The sequence below is a fragment of the Apodemus sylvaticus genome, chromosome 14 (genome assembly GCF_947179515.1).
Source record: "Apodemus sylvaticus chromosome 14, mApoSyl1.1, whole genome shotgun sequence".
NCBI classification, from domain to species: Eukaryota; Metazoa; Chordata; class Mammalia; order Rodentia; family Muridae; genus Apodemus; species Apodemus sylvaticus.
This window is the reverse complement of record NC_067485.1, coordinates 17,930,126-17,949,887: the sequence shown is the minus strand read 5'-3', so window position 1 is coordinate 17,949,887 and position 19,762 is coordinate 17,930,126. Positions and strand designations below refer to the sequence as shown.

The 19,762-nt window shown below is 45.0% G+C and overlaps 1 protein-coding gene across 2 annotated transcripts in view; it reads right to left on the bottom strand.

Moving 5' to 3' along the window:
- The window catches only part of Fam120a (family with sequence similarity 120A), an 88,112-nt gene that overhangs the window by 34,993 nt on the left and 33,357 nt on the right, over nt 1-19,762 (bottom strand). For both annotated transcript variants that reach the window (XR_007973281.1, XM_052157212.1), the window contains exons 4-8: nt 17,672-17,800; nt 16,333-16,429; nt 7,658-7,755; nt 7,187-7,470; nt 3-90 (exon numbers count right to left, since the gene is read on the bottom strand). Coding sequence is in view for 1 of the 2 variants with exons in the window: in XM_052157212.1 (XP_052013172.1) it covers nt 3-90; nt 7,187-7,470; nt 7,658-7,755; nt 16,333-16,429; nt 17,672-17,800 (696 nt within the window). In the remaining variant the exon portion in view is untranslated. The remainder of the gene's footprint in view (nt 1-2; nt 91-7,186; nt 7,471-7,657; nt 7,756-16,332; nt 16,430-17,671; nt 17,801-19,762) is intronic.

The following is a 19,762-nucleotide window of genomic DNA, read 5'->3' as shown; positions in this document are numbered from 1 at the left end:
ACCTTTCCTTGGTCTCCTGGGTCTCCCCGTGCCAGTGGCTCTGCATGGCTTCCTGTCTTCTCCCAGCCAATCTTGTTCCCGCTGATGTGGCTAAACACAAATGAACAGGATCAATAAATACTGTGGACTCAACCACCTCACAGTGCAAAGAAGGGCCTAAACTAAAGCTGTTGGCTCAACAGCAATAGCAGTAACTGTTCATGCTCTAATGGCCTTGTATTTTCCTCAAAATTTTATGTCAGGAGTATTTCTTCCTACTTCAAAGTGAAAAGAGGCTCTCAGGCACAATTTCTAAGTGTAAGGCAGCACCCCACCTTCATGGGGAAGGGTGTCAACCATCAGTAGAAAGGGAAGAAATTAGGGTGTAGGCACAGGGGAGAGATGAACTCAAGTTCAGAAACAGGGACAGATTCCTATTGGCAAACAGCTTGGTAAACCCAAACCAAAACCAAAACCAAAAAAAAGGGGTGGGGGTGGAGGTATGGGAAGAGACAAGCAGTCAGAGGACATATTTCAAGCAGCACCCTGACAGACGCATGACCTGCCTGCAGCCTCTGAAAACACTTGACTCTACTTAGGCAGTATTTTCAAAACCTGAAATGCAGCAGATGAGAGTTGAGTGGTCTGAGTAAGCACTGCTTCATAAACCCTCCTTCACTTTTATTTAAGGGACACAATATCGTCAGTCAAGTAATCATGGTCCCTAGCAAAGGTGAAGAGTGATGCCTTACAGGTAGTGGGGACACAAGGGTCACGTGAGAAAGCCAGCAGGCAGGGTGACTGAGGTGGAGATGGCCGCCGAGCCCCTCTGGGTGGGCACATGGCCCCAGCACTCATCCTTCACTGGTAGCCCTCTGTACTAAATCCCCTCTGATGACCACAGACCACACCAGTGCAGGCTACTGAAGCGCCTTTCTAATTGACCCATATGGCAAATGGAGAGACTTAAATACTCATTAATTCTCCCACCTACCAATTTCATTTCAGTACTTTGCAAAGAGGGAAGGGACCGGCTACAGTGGCTGCACCATCCACCTCAGATCAAGAGTGTTGCTCCATGCGGGGGCCTAGAGTCTCCCTGATCCCACTCCTTACATGGCAGGCTGCTCTGGCCAGACACTACCCAGTCAACAGGAAAGGCTGAAGGGCTTCCATTGTGTCTAGGTTTCTGGGGTCACAGAAAGCACTGTTCTATACATTATCACTACTCAGTATAAAAACCCAATTTCAACTTAAAACACAGTGATAAATAACCAAGAGGTAAATGAGTAAAGGGCCACTTTTCTGGGAAAAGGGGGGAAACAAGCAATAGAGAACTGCTGACAGTGTGTGGGCAGAGACCAGAGGAGGATCCGGTCACATGTCCATCACTAACCTGTTGAATGCATGTCACCCAGCTATGAGTCAGTAAATGAGCAGTCAAGAAAGCAGAGGTGTGACTCGTGAGACATGGGGAGGCATAGGAATTATAAATCACTCAGTGTACAGCCAAGAGCAGACCTGGCTTATTTCTTATGTGACATAAAAAACAGCAACGGTTCTGAGACTGCTTTTGGACAACAGAAGTGCCTGAAGCGTTCACTCAACACACAGATGTGTGTGCTGTGCTCCTGGGGTACCTCAAGTTACCTGAAAACTGGATGGCAACAGTAGGAAGGAAAGCTGAGGGGAAGCGGCACACTGCTCTGCTGAGGTCCAGTGCCATGCTACCTAACACCCCAGAGAACCTACCAACACCCAACGGTGTGCGTGCTTGGTTCCACGTGTGCCAACAAGCTGGAAATACAGTAAAGCCACCCCAGTGCTCCCGAGACAGACCTGCATTACTGTTCCTGGAAAGTATCATGACAATGGCCAGTGTTCAAGCAGTCTAATACACTCATGAGGGCAGCTAATACTTCACATTGTAAGAAAGCAAAGTATGTGGCTAGGATAAATACTTTTCTCTGAACAGATGTAGTTTAGCATTCTATAATTCATTTGACACAACTGGTAACACCTTAAGCTTATTCTTAGAACCAGATGTCTCACAAACTAGCATTAGCTCTCTTTGACTCTCACCCATACTCCCATAGTAAGTCTTTGATGATGAAATTCAGGCTCAGGGAAGTAAGTCTATCCCCAACTCCCATAAAAAAGGACTCAGTTCCAGATGTGCAACTCCAGATCATGCCACCTACTGTCCCAGAACAGCCAGCTGTAGATGTAGTTCTATCAACATGCAAAAACACAGCAAGCAAGCAACCACATCAACTCCAACTCTGCAGAGGGAGAGAGGAGTGCCAGTGAGGCAGAGTGCCAGTGAGGCAGGCCAAGCTTTGTAAGGCTATCAGAGCTGCTGGTAGGCAACTTTGCACTACTGATGTTTAGGTCACAAGTACAAGCTGAAGATAGCAATGTGCTCCAGACCTAAACAATCCTCTTCTACACAAGGTCTTCCTTCCTTCAAAGGATAGCCAGAGTTCTTTCCCATGTGACAGCAGGACATGGCTCAGTTTCTAAGATGCCAGTGTCTGTGGCTTTGTATGTGATAAGATTAATATGAAACAGCAAGCAGACAGCTAGAATGTAGACGCTTGCTCAAGGAATAAAGATCAAGACTATTTTCCCCAACACATAAAATTCTACACTGCCTCAATGGAAAGATCTTAGAAATGAGTTAAAGAATAAAAATGTTAATGTGAGTTCTGGCACACAAGCCCAACCATTTGGAAGAAAACTCATCCACTGCATGCAGATGATTCTATCAACTCTAGCTATAATGTCCTTGAATTCCAGGGCAAGGAAACCCAAATTCTCTTTGTTGGCCACCCTTAGAAAGAAAGGGGCGAAGGGGGTGGGGGTGGGGGTGGGGGGGAACAGCAACAACAACAACAAAAGACCCATATCCAAAGTCTCTATTTCCTGAAATACTAGGTCAAGGAACAAAGACAAAACAAAATCTTTAGCTATTTTACATTTAAAAAAAAAATCAAATCACTGTACTGTTTCAGTCTTGTATTACTCCAATAGTTAATTTTGCTTATATAATTCACAAGAAACCCCCCCCCCCAAACCCCTCAGAAAATGTGCTCATACACATGAGAGCAGGAAGCTATATAATATAGCTAAAAAGGCCAGGTCAGAGCCTACAGGCCGCTGGAAGACAGGCTGCTCCCAGCAGGACAGGCGCGTAGCCTGTCTTCCGGGGCTCATTTTTCACACATTAGTGTGATCCTCTGGGAATCACATGCTGCTAGAACTGGTAGAGGAATCTTATGCAAGAAATACTACCATATTACTAGGATTCTGTAACTCAAAACCAACAATATATACTGCACATTTTATTACAATGTGCAGTATATTTTTATTATAATTTTATTATAAATACTATTCTCTCCACTTAAGACACATACATCTATATGTTTATTACAATTTTATTACAAATATTATTCTCTTCACCTAAGACACATACATCTATGTTCACAAAAACAAGCCTTTTCAAAGTCACAAAACTGAAATGCTCCTTTTCTCTGAATAAGGACGTTTACAGACACATTTAAAAACATCAGTGAAGAGTTAGCAATATTTATTAAATATACATTATTTATCAAATATTAAGCATTCACGTCATACTTACATGAATATACTTATTTAAGTATTTTAAGTATAAAAGAACAGGAGAAGGGCAAGCTGTTCCTAATGCCTTATTATTGTAAAAAATGTGTTTTAGTATATGCAGAGAAAAATAGTGTTATACATTCACTAATCTTTGGCTGGTCCCCATCTAGATTGGGAATTATGTGGAATTCTTTGTATTTTTTAATGTTTGAATTCTAAGTAACTGTCTACTACAGGTGGTAATTAGAAAAAATAATGTGTAAGAAGTCAAAGCTTCCAAGTTATTCATTCCCTTTGATTTAAATCTTAGAAGCCCAAATAAATTGATGAAAGTAATAAACATCCCCAATACAGACCCAACTGTAATTCTTAGTCGAAAACATACCTACAAAGGTTCAATCCAATTTTAACAAAAAAGTAGAGCAAGAGGTATGTTCTGCTGCTATTTTGTCAGAGGGAGAGAATTACTTAGTTAAAAAGTAGAACACTCATTCTGCTATTATTATTATTTTTTCTTATTTTTATTTTTATTATTTTGCTAAATTACCTGTCCTAGGCATAGACAATGGGCTAGTTCATTTGTTGCCCTAGGTATAGACAGGCCTGTTTCCTCCACAAACACTGTATGAGAAGTCTGCAGAAGTCACCAACTAAAACCCGGGCCTAGACTTCCCACCAGCATGCCCACACAGCTTACCTCTTCTGCTGAGCTGTCTCTCTGGTCCATTATCTTTTGCCATTTCAAAATATTTCCCTTATTATTTGCAGGAAACTTTTCTTGCTTTTGATTCTTCCATAACATTTCCAAATAAGGTTGGGGAACTAGACTTAATCTGTAGATCATCCTAGACCAAAATCTGGCTAGTGTTCTCAATATGGTACCACACAAAATGTACTCACAGAAATGTATCTAAATTAAAAACTGACTGTTTTTTGCCTTAGCATTTCATCCTAACTAGTGAGTGAGTATTTACGGAGTGTATGTGCTTGGCCAGAAGAATGGCCAAGTAGTCTTGGGGGTGAGAGCTGCAAGAAGATCACATAGAGGAGTGCCTTATAAGGAACCTGGAGGACTCTTCCCCTGCTATGACAGTATAGAAGCGGTAGGGTAGGCACTCCTCTGTTGAAGAGGACAGAATTAACACTTTTGAGGGTAAACTCTGTTTCAAAGGCAAATGGGGTCAAGAAAGTATGCCCCTTTCTGAAACAAACAAACAAAACAAAAACAAGTCTTTACAGGTCAGGGACCAACCAGTTCTGCAAGGCCAGGCCTAGAGGCCAGCACCTAATCTGTCCTCTGCTCTCAACAGTCCACTGGACTGTATTTGCCACTGCAGACTGTCCTCTAGCACAGCACACCATCAGAACACTTCTTCATCTATGCCCACTGGCAAACAGCAAGTGCTCAAGCATTTCTTGGGTAAATGAATAGACAGATAACGTCCTTTAAGATTCTCCAAAAAATCTTAAGTTTTTGGACTGCTGGTCAAGTCCAAATAAAAGGTAAGGTCCTAACATACTATTCTTACTGTGTTTGTTTCTGTTTTGCTTGATCTTTGAGACACAGGATGTCACTCTGCAGCCCAGACTGGCTTGAAACACTATGTAATCCAGGCTGGCCGCAAATCCACAGCAATCCTCCTGCCTCAGACTTCCATGTGCTGGAATTTTGGGTTTTATTTATTATTAAGATACTAAAACTGACATCATTTTTATGTTTTGATATAAGGTCTCATGATACTACCCAGGCTGTCTGAGCACTTAGGTCATGAAAGCCTGCTGTGTCAGTCTCCTGAGCAGCTGGAACTATTACTAAGAGCACCAAGGTGTTCTCATGTGCTGCACATAACATACTCTACACGCAATTCACACAACTGCCTAGGATCCTCCCAGGACTGAGACCCCAGCATCACACTCATAAACCAGAACTGTCCTGTAGCATCTGACACAAGCAAAGCTTGTGTCCAGGGCTGCAGGGACAGGCCTGACTTCCTCTGCCACCTCCCTCACATTCCAACACAATCTCACACTTACAGTCAGTCGTAAGTGAGGCAGCCAATTCAAGGAATTAAGTTCTTGAATCACACAACTCAAGTCCAACCTTGACTTGAGGCTATGTATCAAGTTTCCTGAAAGACACTTTCTCTACAACAGCAGCAAACGCAGACTGCCAGGATGGGAGGTTCACAGAACAAGATGCACAGGAAATAATAAATGATAGTGTCTGGGGAAAGTTCACAGGAACTTCAAGAGAGAAAGAGTCCTGGGAACCCAGGAACAGCCAGGCAGTCTTTAGAACAGCAATGAGCTAAAGGCACTCTAATCCTAACCTGAGAACAGCACTCTTCTCAAGGTCCACCCTCCACATCCAGGAGTCACCACCCACCCGCCTGACCATGTGACTACGTAGTCCTGTCTCTGCAAGGCTCAGAGTCTACAGTTTTCTTCTTCTGCCTTGTGCCAGTGTTTCAATTTATAACAAATACTCCTCGTACAGATACCTGGGTCTTCAGACCTAGTGAAGTGTCTCAGAACTCAAGAGCTTCTTAGACTACCTGTCAGTTGCTTTCACATTTGTTGACAATCACAGGGTGCTTGTTTAAAATGATTATTTCTGGTGAGGCAATCCAGACATTTTGATTCAAAAGATCATAAACCTATCACCCTATCATCCTGCTAAACAACTCCTTTAAAAATACAAACAATAGATAGTAATTCTTTGCTTCTACTGGACTTTGCACATCACCCACTGAATATTTATCAATTTTATACTTCAGACTCAGAAGAAGACTGATTCAGAATCAGAATCAACTGATTCATATAATCAATTTTATGCTCCAGACAAGGTGTGCAAACTCAGAAAGCACTGCCCTGGGTAGGCACACATCTGCTTTCATTTCGTAGTAGACACACCAGGGAAAACGTGCACGAACGCTGAACACTGCCTCTCAAATCTCTCATATCTGAGTGCAAAGGTAAATGTAGCACCCACTAACCTTGCTGCACAGTCACACAATAGAAGCCTGCCCTAGTTATTTATCCCATGAAACAGTGCTCAAATTTACAATAGGACAATAGACTCATAGGAAAGATAGGCAATTCTTTCCCTTTTTCCAAACAGAATACCTTAGGAGACAAGGGAAGATAACTATGATTTCTGCCAATCTGATTTTAACCAGCTGTTCCTTTGTGAAGTCCACTGTTCTCTAGGAAGAAGTCTCATCTGAATCTAGGCAGTATCCTATACTTTGGCTAGGCAAACAGTGCTGTTTCAAGAACGTCCCTTTAACTAGCTGCTAAGTTTGGATGAAGGGAAGTTTGGCCTCTCTTCTCTAGCAAGTCTAGCGGTCCCGATGGTGCCACAGAGCAACCCTCATATTTGAGCCATGACATAAATGAGTTACTGTCCAACTCCCCCAGATTCCTCGGATCTCCAGCCTTGGAGCTAAAACAGCAAGACCTGGCATTGGGTAGACCTCTCCTAAGTACTAATAGCACCTACCTGTGGTAGACAACTTTTGGATGCAGAATGAAGGAGGCCCTCAGGTCACAGTACCCAGAGCACTCTGTGATCTTGAATACTCACTTGGTTGCCCCTCCACTGCCCTCATCATTGTCCGATGATGATGATGTGGAAGAGCCAGGGAAGTAGGCAGAATCCACATGATTGGGGCTGCCACTCTGGGCCAGGTTGATGGGCGAGGAGCGCTCATACAGCGGTGTGTGCTTCCCCTCATGAGGAATGTTGCTGTAGCTGTTCTGCTCTGTCAGGTTCTTCCCGCTAGTGTCCAGGGCGAGGGCTGGCTCAGGGAGGCTGTACGGGTATGGAGCCTGGCCTGGGGTGCCCCCTGGGCTGGGCACTTGTGGGACCTGAGGTGCAGAACACAAGTCAGTGTACAGGGCTGGTGGGGCCGGAGGCAAGCCTGTATTAGCTTGGTCCTCTTCAGTCATTTTTAATTTACAAATCGATTATCTATCCTTTATATTAACAAAAAATTTTTTAAAAAAATTCATATCCAAGGCCCACAGCACTACCTTGACTCAGAGAATACCTTACCGCGGGCTTTGCTTGCAGAGAAGTCTGTGGAATGTTGAGCATCTGAGGGGGAACATATGGTGGCACCATCCCAGGCATTCCGAATGGATTTGGTCGGGCTGTTTTATCAATACAGGAAGAAAATAATAAGATAACTGTGCAGACAATGCCATATCCCCAAGACACCCCAGGGCCCAGATACCTTGCCCCCTCCAGATGCCCCTCTTCCCAGAAACCTTTACAAACTCAGATTTAACATGTGGCTCCAGAGGTCATAGCTTTCTCATCTTGCTATAAAAATGGAAACAAACCCAGTCCAGAGCTCTGAAATTCAGCTTTCTCTAGATCAGAGGGCTTTTCTAGTCTCTGCTCTGAACAGCACTGGGCAGTGAAGGTATATACCTCTTACTCAGACAGGTACCCACCCCTCCCAGAGTTCCTCACTCTGCCTGTCTGAAAGCAAAGTTCCAAGACCAAACTGAGGGGTTGATTCTTAAACAATACAAGTTAAGGTCAAACCAGGGCTATAAATAAGAACACTCTCTGATCCAATCTGACAGACACCGGGTTTCCTGAGTTCCTGTGCAGCCCATGAAGGCTCAAAGAGAAGCACAGATCACTGCTCACTTCCTCTGGTTCCATGAGGATCCAGGAGGAGCCTCACAAGCTACCAACTCTCTACAATTCTCATCTCCAACAGCCTGCCACAACAGGCCTTTGGTCCTGGCTCTCACTAACAGAAGTCCTGGCACTGCTTCCCACTTTGTACTGAACAAAGAAAACTGCTGTACAAACAGCAGGGAAGAGTGAACAGGGAAGGTGTGTGTGTGTGCTCAAGGGGCACATTTACACACTCAAACACGCCAAACATGCATGCACCTGCGCACAAGTCTACCAGCTCCCTGCCAAGTGTGGGGCGAGAGCCACCAGCCCCACTAAAGACACTCTGGTAATTCAGAGTCACAGCTAGGAGTAGGAACAAAATATGCTATAAAATCCAGCAGTGCTCAAACATTCTCATTGGAACCACTGTAGAAAGTCTGGTTAATTTTTGGTGGCTGACCTTTTCTATTTCACTTTTTGTTTGCTTGTTTTAAAGACAGGGTTTCTCTGTGAGCAGCCCTGGCTGTCCTGGAACTCACTTTTGCAAACCAGGCCAGCCTCAAACTCAAAGAGATCCACCTAGCTCTGCCTTTCTGGTGCTCAGAGTAAAGTTGTGTGCCACCACACCGCCTACCCAGCCCCACTAACCTCTGAATAAGAAAGCCTGGTTTGGACAAGCCACTTACATCTGTCACTCTCAGGAGACACTCACTCACGCCATGCTACTCTTGGATATAACAACTAAAACCTCCCTAAAAAGCACCAACGTTCCTTTGAACAAACAAAACAGGATAACACAAAAACCAAAAGATTCTCTTCAAATTGTGTCTTTATTTTGTGTGTACATTCGTACATCACATGACTACAGGCACCTATGAAGGCCAGAAGAAAAGCACCAGGTCTCTTGGAGCTGCCTGCCATGAATGCTGGGAACCTATGTCAGTTCCTTAACGCTGAGACCCTGCTCCAGTCCTGCCAAGGCAAACATTTAAAAGTATTTTCTAAAAAGCGCATTGTAGTCAATGGCTTCAGACATACCCTGTATCTCCACAGAACAAGCTACTGTTCCCACATATGTCAGCCCTGTGGTAATTAATGAAGTAGTCTACGCCTTCCTGAAGAAATGACTGGCCACCAGGACCTGTCTGGGAGCTCATAGGCCTCCTTCTAAATTCACTCTTGTTTTCCATGTCCAGTGCAGTAGCTGAAAAGAACCACGGTCCCCTTTCTCCATCACAAGAGAGTCTCAGATGAGACACAGGGCTCAGTGTAGAGGCAACACTGCTGCTCTCCTATGTCCTTTTTACCACCACATACTGGAGCAGCCTTTGTTAGCAAAGTATGTACAACAACAGAGAAAAAGAATGCAGGAAGAATGCTTAATTAATAGAGTATTTTTATAGCATAAAAAAAGTGCTAAGTATTACAGACTTCTTCAGGAATGCACAGAAAAGCAGCAAATACAAGTGCCTCTGAGCTGTTTCCTGACTTTTCTCCCCAAGACTCCAAAGCAGAGTTCTGTGATGCACCCTAGTGCCTCACAACCCCCCCAGAGAGCTGCCTAGCCTTTGCTCTGTATTAAACTAAGATACCTGTTGAAAAAAATGGTACTAAACCGAAAGCACTTCCAACTAACTGTAAATATCACAGCCCTCACTCCAATACAGCCCTAACAGAGGCTATTCTGTTAACTTTGAGATAGTACATTAAACAAAACACAAAATAGTTACAAAGTAAGCTTTTAAAATGTTCTGGGACCAGTAGATGACTCAGTAGGTAAGAGTGCTTGCTCTGCAAACATGAAGCCATGGATTCAAATTCCCAGCACACACATGCCTGCAACTTCAGGATCAAGGAGCAGAATTCAGCCAGCCAAACAAAAATGGCAAACTTCCAGTCAATGAGAAGCCTTGTCTCAAGGCAATAAGGAAGACAATCTATATCTTACTTTTCCAGGGGTGGTAAAAATGAAGCTTTGAAATTTTTGAATTTTGTTCAAAGAACAAAACAATAAAACTCCTGCTGCTGACATTAGTTCTCAGTGATTGTCCAGTACACTCTTCAATGGACACATCTACCAGGCCCTGAAAGTGCTTCAGGCTCATCATAACTCAGCACCACTAATCCTTTGTTTATGTGGTTCTGCCCTTTCCTATGGATAGATGGGAGTATATCCACAACTGGAATTACATGATGTGGGGACTTTAGTTTGGCTTCTTTCATTTAGCAACATGCATCTAAGGTCCCTTTGTGACTTTGTGTGGCTGAGTAATGCTCCACTCTACCAGTGCTATAGTTATCCGAGGAACACCTCTTAAGAACACCTTGGTTACTTTCAAGTTTGGACAGATATAATAAACTAAGCTGGTATAAACATCCAAGTACAGGCTTCTACGTGGATGAGATCCACAAATATGACTGCTGGATCGTATGGTCAAGATTACACTTTGTTTTGAGAAATGCTGCTGAATTGTCTGATACAGTATCCACACCATTAACATTCCTATCTCAAGTGGAAACTTAAGGGTTCTTTAAAAAGTCAGCTGTGTCATGTTGGATGGTGTTTTGCTGGGGCAAACACATGAAGGAGTGTTTTCCTGAATCGGACACTAGTGAAAGGATATTTTACTATGAAGTAGGCACGTGAAGGAATGTTTCACTGAAGCAGACACGGGAGAGAGGATGTTTTGCTAAAGCAAGCACATGAAAGGACACGTGATGAAGGATTCTTCGGCTAATGACACGCATGTATTGGTGCGCTTTACAGTGTGTAGCTGAGCTGCATTTGTCAGGACTCCATAGAGAGAAACGCACTAAAAACCTTCTGGTGGTGTGCTGCAAATTCTTGCTGCTTCAGCAGACTCCGGCTGATTGGCAGAGTGATGTCAGCTGATACAGACTCACCCGGAGTTCTGCTAAGTCAGACTTATGTGGTAAGGCAAGACCCACGCAGGACATGTGATGTTTGGAGAGGGTGTAACTAGGACTCAACAGCCTGACAGAGGCTTGCTTGTGAACTAGCTGAGCAACACATGGTCTCGTGTCTTCACTGAGCTGAGAGCGGCACAGCAAAGAACTGCTCATGGCATCTCTGCTGGTCCAAATCCCTCCTGCTGACTCGCGCTGACCAATTCAGCTGAGGCCTGGCTCTTCCTGTTAGGTTGTACCACCATTGCTGCTATCCTGACACTACTGAACTGGACAGCTGATATATCTGTGAAGTGTTTGTGAGTAGACTGAGCTGCCGCTTCTGACCTATGAACTGAACTGCTGATTTCCTGTCAGTGCAGATGGGAATTGCTCCAAATAACCATTTCTAAACAAGTCCACTTCCTCCATATCATAACTTTTCTTTTCCACTACTTATGATGGGTGGATATTAAAACTGTCAAATGCTGTTGAAGATGTGAAACAACAGAAAGTCTAGGTGGCTAGAAGGGAGGTAAGGCATTTAAGAACCATCATTAAAAGTAGGCTTTGGCCGTGGTGGACACGCCTTTAATCCCACCACTTAGGAGGCAGAGGCAGGCGGATTTCTGAGTTCTAGGACGGCCTGATCTACGGAGTGAGTTCCAGGATAGCCAGGGCTACACAGAGAAACCCTGTTTCGAAAAAACAAAAACAGAAACAAAAAGTAGACTTTGAAAAAAATTAATGTTATGCTCACCAGCAACAAAGTTCTTTTTATTATTATATCTTTATTTATTAATTTTGTGTGGGTGCATGTGTGTGCACACCAGACACACACAACACAGCATGTCTGTGGAGATCAGAGGGCAACATGTGTAAGTCATCTTTCCCTCACTCCTGTGAGCCACAAGAATGGAACTCCCGGGGTCAGGAGTGGCCTCGAGTGCCTTTGCCTGCTGAGTCATCTCAAGAGCAGCATTTGACAATTTTAACCTTCGGGACAAGAAGGTATAGTTCATTTACTTAACTATGGTGGTTTGAATAAGAATGCCCCTCCAAAGGCTTAAATATGTGAATACTTAATCCCCAGTTGGTAGACCTGTTTAAGAAGGTTAGGTAGGCCTTACTAGAGAGGTGTGTCACTGGGGCACACCTTCAAAGTTCCATGCCCTTCCATAGTAGCTGCCTGCCTCCCACGTGTGGATCAGATGTGGGCTGCTGTTAAGTGCCCTGCCTGCCTGCTGCCTTGCTCCCTTGTTGTGATGGCCATGGTCTCATCGTCTGGAACTTAGCCATGGTGTCTCCCCACAGTAACAGAAAGGTGGCAAGGGTAATAAAAAGGGCACTGGCTTCATTCATGCAGCTTTGGAATGTGCCTGAGCACCCACCTATGTTCACATAACTAGTAGGGCATTAGGACTTACATTACCACTTCAAGCCACAAATTGTAAAACTCAAGTCTTTCTCATACTTGTGTTCAGAGTAGTAATTCACAGCAAGCTATAGCTGGCAGTGTGTGGGGACACAAATCACTGCATGCTAACACACAGCACTGTGCATGTAGAGAAGCTGGCAGACAACCTCCTACAGTCAGTCAGTTCTCCTCTTCCCACATGTGGGTTCTGGGGACTCAAACTCAGGAGGGCAGCTGCATCAGCAGGGCCTTTACCTTTATCAGCCGAGCCATCTCACTAACCTATGCGCTTACTCTAAAACTCTCCAGGCTAGACAAGGACCTCACCTGAGCACATTCTTTTCTTATCCTTCAATAGTACCGAAAGCTCTACTTCACTGTGGAATGCTTGCCTACAATACTTGGGCCTCTGGGACTGATTCTCTAGCACCTCAAAGCAGAACAAAACCAAGAATGAGGAAGGGTTGTCAAAGAGAAGTTTTTTTGTTTGGGTAGTTTCTAGTTCAGCTTCTGACCTCTCTGCAAAGCCTGGCATTACAGGGTACTAGTACTGAAAGGGTAAGGATTTTTTTTTATCAGATCAGGCCTAGAGAGATCCCTCATAAGTTGAAGATGTTGTCCTTTGAGTAGATTGTTACAGAAAATAGAACTGAATTCTCAGTCAAGTCTATCCACAAAAACTTAAGTATCATTTAATGACTAAAAACATGAATGTACTTCCCAGACATTCTGATTTAATTTAGAATTCACCTTGCTTACATAAAATGCCTCGACATGTCACTAGCCTTGAGCAATGTACAATTTCATGTATACAGTCAGTATTCTCAAAGTATTGCAAGGATATCCTGGTAACTCCATTATCTCCAGAAATCCCAAGGAATACCACTGTCCAAATCCCTCCTATATATGGTACAGAACCAACACACAAAGAACTAATCCACAGAGAATCCGTGCATACAGCCTATACGCCCTGCCCTTCCTGTATGCCTTACAGAGAAAGACTAAAGAGCTGCAAGGTAGTACTACACAAAGAGTTGCTATACTGCATTATATAGGGGAATGATAGAGAAAAAAAAAAATCAGTGCATGTTTCACACAATCTCCTCTTCAAACATTTTAGAAACTCAGATACAGAAAGCGGATAGTACCTTTTACCCCACTTCCTGTTCCTGAATGCATTGTATTGTGTTCACATAATCTTCAGTAACTACTTAGACTGTAGCTGCTGCTTCCTGACCCAGGTACTGTGAGTTCTGTCTCTAAAAGGTTCATGTGGTGGACACTTGGTCCTTAGTCGGTGCTGCTGAAGGTAATGGATGGGTGGAATCTTCAGGAGTGGGAGCACAGTGGGAATCACTAAAGGCCGTGGACAGGCTTGTAGACCCATCTGTCTCTCACTGCTAGTCTCAGAGTATGCTCTCTGTCACAGCACAGAGCTGTCACTGTGGCCCCATTTGTTATGACATCCTCACTAGAGCTGAGCTGATCCCAGTGCCACACGCAGCCTTAAGTTTCCAGAAGTGTCAGCTAAATGAACATTTTTATTTAGCTGGTTGGTGATGGCGCACGCCTTTGATCTCAGCACCCAGGTGGCAGAGGCAGGCAGATCTTTGAGTTCAAGGCCAGTCTGGTCTACAAAGTGAGTTCCAGGACAACCAGGGTTACACAGAGAAACCCTGTCTTGAAACAAACAAATAAAAAAACAAATAAAATTATTTTTGCTTATTTTGTTACACACGTGCCCTGCTGTGAATCCCGAGGGAAAGCTGTGGGAAGTGGTTCTTTGCTTCCGCTGTGTGAGACCTGGGAATGCAACTCAGGTCATTGGGATTGGCAACAGATCACACCCTTTCCTGTGATCCATCTTGCCTTTATAAATGCTTATAAAGGTTACTCAGCTTGAGATACTATTACAGTAGTGAAAACCAAAGTAATCCACAGAGAGTCAAACGCTGCTGTCTGCTTGCTTCCTCTAACTGCCAGCACTCTATCACCCAGTCAGTCTTTGGTGCCCTTTAGGCCATTCTACCTATGATGAGAGTATCTGCCATTAACAAGCACTCCACAGAAACCTGTCCTTAATATTCACTAGTGATGCCATTACACAGAGAAGGAAGCCCGAGGCCTTGCAGCAAGTGTTTGTTCTAGATGGGCCAAAGAGTTTGTACTTTAAACACGGCGTCTAGTGCTGATTTCCTGCTATCATGCAAACACGCAATTCTGAAACATTTCTGTGTGCAAAGCATACAGCAGATATAGCTTATCTGTAAAACAATGTATACCTACCTGTACCATTCTATAAAGTGTGCTCTTTTTCCAAGAATAACACCAAAGCATATCACATTACTTCACTCCTCCAATCAAAGACTCATGGGTTTAATTCATTCAGTCAAGTAGCTACCCACTGGGGATGCAGAAGGCTTTCCCTCCCCTGACCCGACTTTCTGCAGGTGGAAGAGGGTGTAAGGTGAGGTCACCAAGTACTGCAGATGAGAGCGAGAGGACTGATAACAGAGAGGAAATGCTCAGTGCCTCAGAGACACTCCAGTGCAGGTCTCATACACTAGCTGACCCAAATTCAAGGCAGTCAGGGAAAGGAACACCAATCATAAAACCAGTGGTACAAAAGCCACTGGAAGAAGCCAGCTTAACTTACTCAAGGCAAGAAAGTTATTATGCTATGGGCCTGAGGAGAAAGTATCAGAAAGTGGGTGGGGCCAGGCGGAAGCAGGGTACAGAGATGGGTCAGTCAGGTGTGAGGGGAAGACACTGTAGGGTTTCAGTGTGGTATGGCTCCTATTTTCAAACACTACTCTGACTGCTCTGAGAAAAATGAATTGTACAATGTGCAACTGAATGAACAGAGGACCAATAAAGAGGCTGAGTGAGCAGACAGCCAGGCACCCTGAGCCTTCACCCACCTCCCTCAGCTACAGTGTCTGACAGGTTACACAGACTCACTCACCTCCCACCTGTCATGCCAAGCCCAGTATCTCTGATGTGGGTTTCCAGTGCCTGCCTAGCACTCTGACAAAGCCATGCTTGAATCCTCTGAGGGTCTGGGTAAGGGTACTTGCCACACAAACCTGACAAGCCTAGACTGAGCCCCAGCGCTCTCACGGACAGAGGGAACTGTCTCCTAAACCACGGCACATCTGGGCCCCCCTCCCCACACACAAACAAAAAGAATTGTTTTTAAGTCAAATTCCTACATATATCTCAGGAACACGCCTACTTTTGTTAACAATGACATGAACAAACACTGCCACCAGGCTGAGTTACGCCTCTTGGACTCTTCTTATCTTTATAGTAACCTGTCCTCTGCCAAGGAAAAGAATGAATATGGAGAGGAGGAGGAAGAGAAGAAGAGAAAAGCAGCAGCAGCAGCAGCAGCAGCAGAAGAGGTCACTGCCAACCCTGCACTGTCTGTGTCCTCAGAGGACTCGCTCTGCTGCGGTCTGCCAGACAGTCTCCACGGCCTCTGCTTTTCTCTGAGAAGTCTATAGATTCCCTTAGGAACGACTATCACAGTGGGCCATGCAGGAAGTCAGACTGTCCAAGGACAAAGCTACAAGTGCTGGTGTGTATCTTTAACCCCAGCACTCAGGCTGAGCAGGCAGAGTTCTCTGAGTTTAAAGTCAGCCTGGTCTTCATAGTGAGACCTCATCTCAGAAAAATAAATAAAACAAACATGATGAAATTTGCTGGGGAATACCTAAGCTCTGGATTTATATGGTCACACAATCACACGATGGCTTTGTTTACTTACCTAAGTAATGTGGTGGGTGAAATGGCATAGGCTTGCTAGTTGCTGAGTAATATCCAACTGCTCTCTTAAAGCGAATGACTTTGTCATCTGTTCTAGACTGAAACAGATGTAGGAAAGCCTTAGTTATGCCACTGGTCATATGCATAAACACCTTTATCATAATTCAGCACATGAATAATTTGTAACCTTTTAGGTTAGATAAGAATGAAGAATGACAGGAGAACCTTCAGGTCAAACAGAAAAGATTATTACCAAAAAATGAATGCAAATGAAGAGCAGTGTGGTCAGAAGGTAGAGCTCTCAGCTGGCTGCAGGGCTGGGCTGGGGCCAGAAAGCTGGACAACTGGGCAAGCCAGTCCAGAGCAAGAGTCAAGTGGAAACACGCCCTCCCCTCCTAACCATGAGAGCCTTGTCCTGAGACAAGCCGAGGTGGGACCTGCTCCACCCCCTAGCTCTGGGCCTGCTCGTCCTCCACACACACCTCTGCCACCCTTGAGGCACTCATGTAGTCTGGTGGCCAAATTACAGGTTTAATTGTCTCTCTCCCTATCAGGATGTGTCCAGTAAGCACCTGGAACTCTTCATGCAAATGAAGCATTCCCTGTACCTCAGCCCCAGCCATTCCCCCAAGGTTTATATAATCTTTGCTACCCTCACTAAAGGACAGCTGTTTCACTGAAACCATCTAGAAGGTTATTTCTCCTCACTCGCTGCCAGCCAAGGTTCTGTGGAACCACCTGCCTGGCTGTACTTCATTCCTTTCAGTGTGCCTGGTGTGCAGAGGAACCTGGATACCAAGGGCAGGAGCAGACCCAGACTGGTAGCTGCGCACTGGCTTCTGACTTTCCAAAGGCTCTGACGCCCCACAGCAGGTGGAGTGGGTGGCACAGACTATATGCACTTACACGACGGTCACGGCACAGGCTCAAAGATAGGGCAGGACCACTCTATTAAGCTGACTTGCCCACATGCACATGTCCACATGTCACTTCCCAAACAGAGAAGTCAACCAGCCGTCTGCAACACCCTCTGACAAACATGCAGTTTATCTTTTAAAATTCAAGCACGAGTCTGGCATGCTGATGCGTAACTTTAGTCCCAGCACTTGGGGGCACAAAAACCAAAACCACAAACAAACATAAAAACCTGACCAATAAACAAAAACCCTCCAGCACATACATCTTATGGGAGCACCATAGACTCTGGCATTCCTTACATTAACCCTCTCCTGTTTGGGCCTGACAAGCAAGGTGAAGCCGCTCAGACCACCCAGCCGGTGGAGGATACACTGGACAGCCTGACCCTCTGACCCAAAGCCTGTCCTCTCAGTTTGTATTACCTGTGAATGCTGGAAAACATCTTTAGCTATCGCATCCAGGTCAGACGTGTCATGAATGTTGCGGACATAATCAGCTACGGCTTTGATCACTACATCACACGGTGGCAGGACCAGCTGGTGGGCTCGGACCTGAGAGAACAAATGCACGTGTCAGCAGTAAGCAGAAGCCTCAGAGATGGGCAAGTCTACACGCGGGACCCAGACACTCCAAAGTGTGCCTGCTGGGATCCTGCTAGGACCTGCTTACCACCCACCTGTGGGATCCTCCAAGCACAGCAGGCTCCACAACCAGCTTTTCCTTCCAGATGCTAGAACCCAATTCACCACCTATTCAAACCCTGTGAGTTAAAGGCATGCCTGAAATTTCATCACTTAGAGAACTACGAACAGGAGCTACACATGAGCTGAGCAGGTACGCCTGCTAGAAGCCATTTCCCTCCTTTCCTTCTGCATCAAAAGATTAGGCCAGCAGTGGTGTCATCTTTGAACCTGCATTCAAAGCTCCCCTAAAACTTTAAGGATAAACTCAAGTTACCAAGCACCTACACCCACCAAGTTTATCTTTGAAAAGAGGAATAGAGAATGTAATCTAATATCTAATAATGAAAGATCTCTCATTATCCAAGAACAGCTACTACTGAAGAAGGTGGGTTAGCAGACTAGAGAGAAAGCAAAAGCACCCCATTTTGGAGTCGGCAGAACAATGGTCTCTCACTACTGTCCACATTCTACTCCCAAGAACCTGCACGCACACTGCCACGTGGCAAGACAGGACAAAGGTTGCCAACTGGTTCACCTTGAAATAAAACATACTGTCTCAGATTGTGTGGGTGGGCAGAGTGTAATCACAAGGGATTCTGTGCAGGAGAGCAGTCTTGTGAGGTGGCATGAGAAAGGCTGGCTTTGGTGACAGAGAAGGAAGCCACAAGCCAGGAATATAGCCAGCTGTTAGAAGCTAGAAAAAGTCCAGGGAGGATTCTCCTGGGAGAGATATCAGATGAACACATGCCTGTTATATCCTGATGTTATCCCAGTGAGACCCATTTTAGACTTCTAGTCTCTCTAACACTGAGATAACATTTGTGTGTGTGTGTGTGTGTGTGTTTAAACCAGAGGGGTGTGTGTATGGGGAGGGGAGTAAATTAGAAAAATTAGTAAAAATTAGTAAATTAAAAAAAAAATGAAATGGAAAATACATACACTTACACTTGGAGATTACTACCCAAATTTCCAGATGCCCAAAGCTCAATCCCCCCTCAAGAAAACACTGTGCTTCCCCTAGCACATGCGGGACACTCCATGTGGATCACTAGCTCTCCCCCATAAGAGCAACTCTCACTCTTCCTATGGCTTAGACTCTGGTGCAGGGAAATGGCATACGGGCTCCCCAAGCATGACCGAGCATCGGTCCATCCTGAGGAGCCTAAAGCCCCTTCCCCACATGGGGCAAATGGCTACTGCTGCCCCTGCTCCCGGGCAGACGTGCAGAAGAGTGAAAGTGCTTGGGACCAGGTGGAAGAGACCATGCTCTGCCTTCTACGAAATGTTACAAAAACCTCAGGGCCGGGAAAGTGAGGTCAGAACAGCAACCCTGAGCTACCCCACATCACCTCACTCCCATGTTGCTGCTGGCAGGTACTTGAGACACCTTGCACACAGTGAAAATCCCAGCAGGAAGGGTAGTATGTGGGCTGGGGAGCAGAGGTGGTGGTGATGAGGAGAGTGTCCTGACAGCCTGACCTCAACCCGTAATCCACAGGTTCACTCCTACAGGTGCTTGTGGCTAGTTGGCCACTCCAACACCAGACACTCTACAAAGTAATGAGTATCTTCCCATGCTGTGCATAGCATCTGAAATATTGGCTATTTTAGGTGGTTTCAGACACCTATTAAAAGATGATAACTTAGATGGCACAAATAGAAGTGATTGGATATAAAATGGCTTCCTGATTGCCTCTTTCAAGAGCACACACAGCCCCACTGTGTGCCTCAGGGCCCTCCTTGCTGGTGCTCTCCACTCACACTGCTGCCTCCTGCAGAGTCCTGATCTGAACTGAGAGTGTAGTAAGCACACCCTCAACCTTTACAGTG